Source organism: Atta colombica, unplaced genomic scaffold (genome assembly GCF_001594045.1).
Source record: "Atta colombica isolate Treedump-2 unplaced genomic scaffold, Acol1.0 scaffold121, whole genome shotgun sequence".
NCBI lineage: Eukaryota > Metazoa > Arthropoda > Insecta > Hymenoptera > Formicidae > Atta > Atta colombica.
In genome coordinates this window covers 762,471-768,430 of record NW_017259208.1, presented here as the reverse complement: position 1 = coordinate 768,430, position 5,960 = coordinate 762,471, and the positions used below count along the sequence as shown (strand labels likewise).

The following is a 5,960-nucleotide window of genomic DNA, read 5'->3' as shown; positions in this document are numbered from 1 at the left end:
AAATTATTATTAAATATAAATTATTAAATATAAATTTATAAGAAAATAATCATCTCGTAATTTGTTAATACTTTTTTGTTATAGCTACTGATGCTAACAACAAATATGATTCGTAAAGATTTAAATAGCCAAAATCAGTATGACGCTGGTTTAGCACTGAGCGGTTTGTCTTGCTTTATAAGTCCAGATTTAGCTCGTGATTTGGTTCATGATATAATGACATTATTGACTTCTACAAAACCATATTTACGCAAGAAGGCAGTTTTGATGATGTATAAAGTATTTCTGCGGTTCCCCGAGGCCCTGAGACCTGCTTTCCCTAGATTAAAGGAAAAGCTTGAAGATCCAGACAGTGGTGTTCAAAGTGCAGCAGTAAATGTAGTTTGTGAATTAGCCAGAAAAAATCCAAAGAATTACCTGAGTTTAGCGCCTGTTTTTTTTAAATTGATGACAACTTCTACAAATAATTGGATGCTCATTAAAATTATCAAATTGGTAAGTGTTGCTGTTGTACTACAGTTTTAAAAGATAAATAATATTTCTTTTCGTTTCTTTCATATAAAAAAAAACTTTATGTCCATAACTATTTTTTTAATATTAATTATAAATTTTACACATATACATCTTTTTTTTTTATTGTAAGTTATGTTGATTTTGTTTCTCACACTCAGTTCTCAACTATAATCCTGATCGAACCAAAGCTGGGTCGACAACTTACTCAACCATTAATTGATCTAATTTCAAGGTTTTATACAATATTCATTGTTTTAAACAATATTTAAAATCTTTGTAGATACAAATGTTTATTTCTTGCAATGATATTAATAGTATAAAGCGGTATCTCAGAACGTATTCCGTAGAATCATTTATATTATGTTTTTCATATATTTCGCGATTATACATATTTCATCTATTCACAAAATAAGAATTAAAAAAGCTACTCCTCTAAATATAAAAAAAATACCAAGTACATCTTAGAAGGCAATATGACATTGTATTTTCAGTTTGGAGCATTGACACCTCTAGAACCTAGGCTTGGCAGAAAGTTAATAGAACCCCTTACCAATTTGATACACAGGTATTCTAATGTATTTTGAAAGTATTTAATTATCGCGTTTGTAATGTTATCATTGCTTACTTAGTTTTATATTTTAGTTTAGCTGTCTAATGTTTATATTATTTTTTATTTATATCTTGTAATATACATACTATTTATAATATTAATATTTATTTTACAGTGTATAATATTTTGTTAATTTCTTCCTTATGAATAAATTATTTTTTGGTATAATTTATAACATAATAATTGATTTGATTGTTTCTAGTACATCCGCAATGTCTTTACTGTATGAATGTATCAATACAGTAATTGCTGTATTGATTTCTATCTCGTCTGGTATGCCAAGTCACTCTGATTCGATACAGTTGTGTGTTCAAAAATTGAGAATACTAATAGAAGACTCTGATCAAAACTTGAAATATCTGGGATTATTGGCAATGTCGAAAATATTGAGAAATCATCCAAAGAGTGTGCAATCTCATAAAGATCTAATTATGCAGTGTCTTGATGACAAAGATGAAACTATAAGACTGCGTGCCTTGGATTTGTTGTATGGAATGGTTTCCAAGAAAAACCTAATGGAGATAGTTAAGAAGTTAATGATACATATGGATAAAGCCGAAGGCACTATGTATCGCGATGAATTACTCTCAAAGATCATTCAGATTTGCTCACAAAATAACTATCACTTCATTACCTACTTTGAGTGGTAAATATAAAATATTTTCATATAAATCTTATTTATATTATCTGATCATCTAGGACAAATTATAGAAAACGTCACATATGCTCACAGGTACATATCTGTATTAGTGGAACTTACGCGAATGGAAGGCACCAAGCATGGACCATTAGTAGCAACTCAATTACTTGATGTAGCAATTCGTGTACAAGCTATCCGAAAATACGCGGTTCAACAATGTGCCTTATTGCTTGAGAATTCATATCTTTTAACCGGCCAGCCAAGGGCAACAATGTCCGAAGTTTTATATGCAGCAGCATGGATTTGTGGAGAATTCTCTAGGTATTAAGAATTTTATGCATATTAAGTATTAATTTAATTAATATATAATAACATTTAATGATCTATTAAATTAATAGTGAATTGGAAGATCCTTTAGCAACATTGCAGTCTATGTTGCGATCGCAAGCTTCTAGTTTGCCAGGACATATACAGGCAGTTTACGTTCATAATATATTAAAACTAGCTGCAACGACATTTGCCAAAGCAGAAAAGGAGGAAGATATTGAAACTATGGAAAAGGTATAAAATATTTAATTTATGCAATATATATAATAATAAAATATGCAAACAAAGTATGCAAACAAAGTATGCACCATGCAATTAATGATATTTTAAGAATAAACATATTTGTATGAAACTAAAATAAAATCTCTAGTTCTAATATTAGCTTTCACTTTACAGATTTACGGATTGAAAGACAAAATAGCAGCTTTTGTTTGTAGTGGCGACTTGGAAGTTCAAGAAAGATCAAGTTCTGCATTAGTACTATTAGAATGTTTAAAAGAAAATCCTGGTCTTGCGCAAGAATTAATCAAGACATTTGAAGGTGAACTTAATCCAGTTGCACCAAAGGCTCAAAGAAAAGTAAATATCATTTAGTAGTATTGTATACATGTATCATTTATTTAAAAATATTTTTTATTTTGACACAAATTATGAAAAAAAATATAAAATATTATATTAGTTGATATATATGTGCTGTCGATTATTTATATATTTTATCATAAACATTTCATTATATCTTCCAGGTTCCAATACCTGAGAATTTAGACTTGGATTCCTGGATAAATGATCCACCTTCGGAAAGCTCGGATTCAGAGGATTTAGATATGAATGATATTTTCATTAAGACAGATAAACCGAATAATTCGTTTTCCAAACGGGATTCGAATGAACCATCTTTGGAAGAACTCGAGAGGAGACGTGAAGCAAGAAAACTAGAACAAGAAAATAATCCTCATTATCTGAAAGGCTCATTTAAGACTCCTACATCATATCACAATTCATCGAATGCATATGAAGACTTTGAAAACATTCCTGTCACGGAGTTAGATATCCCAATCTCTTTAAAAATTTCTAACTCTCACAGATGTCGCGATATAAATAACAGTCATAAAAGACATAAAAAGCATGAAAAGAAGAAGAAATCAAAAAAAAATAAAAGTAATTATGCATATGAATCATATATTACATGAAATATGTTGTTAAATCTTTAAAATTCTTAACATTGAATGTTTTCAGATAAAAAATCTGCATCGGAGGAGGAGGATGAAAAAGATGATAGTTTACCACCACAAATAGTAAATACTGGAATTGGAGAATTACCTCCGGGTGCAGAAATAAGTGATAGTGATGAATACGATTTAGTAGATTCCAATGATCCACATAGAGCTTTAAATATCGATTTGGATATGCCTTTACGAGAAGACGAACGATTGCCTGTCTTAGAACATAGAGTTACTGAAAATAAAAAAACGAAACTTGAAGAAAAAGAAAATAAAAAGGAAAAGGTAAATTTCTTTTTATATTCAATAAATATAATATAATTTGAATTTATTCAATTTATATATTTTTAAAAATATTTTTTTATAATTTATGCATTCTTGCAAATTGATAGGGACATAGAAAGTCTAAAAAAAAAGTTAAGAATGTCACGGAAAACGAAGTGATGAACGAAAGGGAGCCTAACTTGTGGTTAGAAACTAATTCGTCTCCAGAGAAAGTGCAATCTTCTACTGTAGGAGAATACATAGAAGTATCCAACGAATCACAAAAAGATAGCAAACGCAAGAAGTCGAAGAATCAAAACAAACATAAAAAATCCAATGATGAAGATGCAAAGCATAAAAAATCGAAAAAGTCAAAAAATAAGAAAGAGAATAAGTCATTGGATTATGAGGAAACCGCTGGAATATCTACTCCGTCAAAAGAAATATTACCAGAGATAAAGGACGATATTATGAATATCGAATATAACACAATTACTGAAAAAATACAGCAAGATATCTCTTACGAAGAATTAGCCAAAAATAAGATCCTTTCCATGAGGTATGAGCTAAGACAGATCCCTGATGACTCAAGTAAAGTTATCGTATCAATTTGCATTACAAATATAGGTCAACCGCTAGTAAAAGAATTAGTATTCGATGTTCCAGACACATCGTCACTCAAATTAGTTAGGAATGTAAGTTAATGTATATTTGAATATTTGGAATTTAATTGCTTTAATTCATAAAAATAATTTTGTAATGTGCCATTTCATATTCTTTTAGTCTGGAGATGAATTTGGAATAAAACTGCCGTTCCAACTGCCTCTGCAATCTAGTAAAGAAACTGAGTTCACCGTTCTAGTCTCAGACGTGACGTTTGCTCAGAGACTTAGGGGTACATTGACGTACATGTTTGAAAGTAAAGAAGGAACGCAACAAGAAAAGCTTGATTTCACCGTACCCTTGTCATGTAGCAAGTTTATGGTCGGGCATCTCTCTCACAAGGACATACTCACGGGACTTCTCAAAAGTGGTCAATTAGTATCTAAAATTAAAAGAGAAGTAATGCCTTCTCAGGACTTTGACACGGTTCTGAATATTATTTGCCGCAAATGTAATCTCACACTCGTGGAGCAAATTGACGATACTGCATCTTTATACGGTCATTCTCTGAAGGGACATCATGTGTGCCTTTTGTTAAAATATAATGTATGTTAAATTATCGCTCTGCTCTATAGTAAATAATTTTTGATGGTCAAAGTTAGAATATTAATTAACAATAACATAATATAACATAATATAATAAAAATATATACTTTAATATGTCGTTAAGTATTACGTTTGCGTTGATTTAGTTGAAATTTGAATTTAGAAAACTTTCTAAGATTAGCAATGTATATTAAATTATTTTATGGCTTTTTGTTACAGAGAGCGACGGAAAATCTAGTAATCGAAGGTAAAGGAGACAATAACTCATTACTATCAGGAATTGGAGAGGAGATCTTCAGGCTTTTGACATAATACTGATCAAGTATCTATGTTTTTGCAATTATTGATTCCTATCATGCATCGCAGTTATATTGAACGTATGGGCAGAGGAACACTTCGATTGTATCCACTATATATAAAATACAGATATGTAGTGACTATATCTGCAAACCGCGCGATTAAATATTTTCGGAAAAGATCTTACCTAAACTACTGTATAATCTAGATCATAAATTTGTTAAATACTTAAGAAGTATACATACTATACGTACATATACATGCATAAAAATACATATGCACAACACAAACACACACATGTATATTTCTATATATGTGAAGCGAAGTTTCGTAAAGAAACTGTGAGAAAAGAAAGAAGGAGAGAAATTATTGCCAAGAATTGAAGACACTGGAGTAAAAGTAGATTGATGTTTCTATATAGGATTTAAGTCTGGTGTGGCACTGATGTGCAATACAGGAATGAGAGTATTTATCCTTTATGAGAATTTATTTATCACTTTTAACTTGAATTATATCGATATCTTCCAAAAAAACTTCTGTAAATTATTACACTTTCTTATCTTTACAATGTTGCATTTACATGGCATGTAATTGAAATAGCTTATGAACTAATTGTTAAGGAGCAGTTTGTACAGTATGGAAATAAATGTTGCAATAGAAACGATTGATCCTACTTTCATGTTCAATGCCTTCAATTTTTGTGTCCAATTAGAATAATATATTCCATCGCTCTATATTGTTGAGATCTTTATTATTTTATAAAATATATAAAATATATTCATTGCGATATTGCGTCCGATCTTTGTAAACATAGATTAATGAGCATCATTGGTTAGCGTATGTATATGCGACGCTTCCATAACATGAGATTATGTAAATT

The 5,960-nt window shown here is 30.1% G+C and overlaps 1 protein-coding gene across 2 annotated transcripts in view; it reads left to right on the top strand.

Moving 5' to 3' along the window:
* The window catches only part of LOC108694684 (AP-3 complex subunit delta-1), a 6,972-nt gene extending 1,504 nt beyond the window's left edge, over positions 1 to 5,468 (top strand). For both annotated transcript variants that reach the window (XM_018204323.1, XM_018204322.1), the window contains exons 4-14: positions 85 to 495; positions 1,005 to 1,078; positions 1,326 to 1,769; positions 1,857 to 2,084; positions 2,162 to 2,324; positions 2,487 to 2,669; positions 2,834 to 3,248; positions 3,327 to 3,595; positions 3,703 to 4,269; positions 4,358 to 4,783; positions 5,003 to 5,468. In XM_018204323.1, coding sequence (XP_018059812.1) covers positions 85 to 495; positions 1,005 to 1,078; positions 1,326 to 1,769; positions 1,857 to 2,084; positions 2,162 to 2,324; positions 2,487 to 2,669; positions 2,834 to 3,248; positions 3,327 to 3,595; positions 3,703 to 4,269; positions 4,358 to 4,783; positions 5,003 to 5,095 — 3,273 coding nt within the window. In that variant the 3' untranslated portion in view covers positions 5,096 to 5,468. The remainder of the gene's footprint in view (positions 1 to 84; positions 496 to 1,004; positions 1,079 to 1,325; positions 1,770 to 1,856; positions 2,085 to 2,161; positions 2,325 to 2,486; positions 2,670 to 2,833; positions 3,249 to 3,326; positions 3,596 to 3,702; positions 4,270 to 4,357; positions 4,784 to 5,002) is intronic.
* Positions 5,469 to 5,960: the final 492 nt, after the last annotated feature.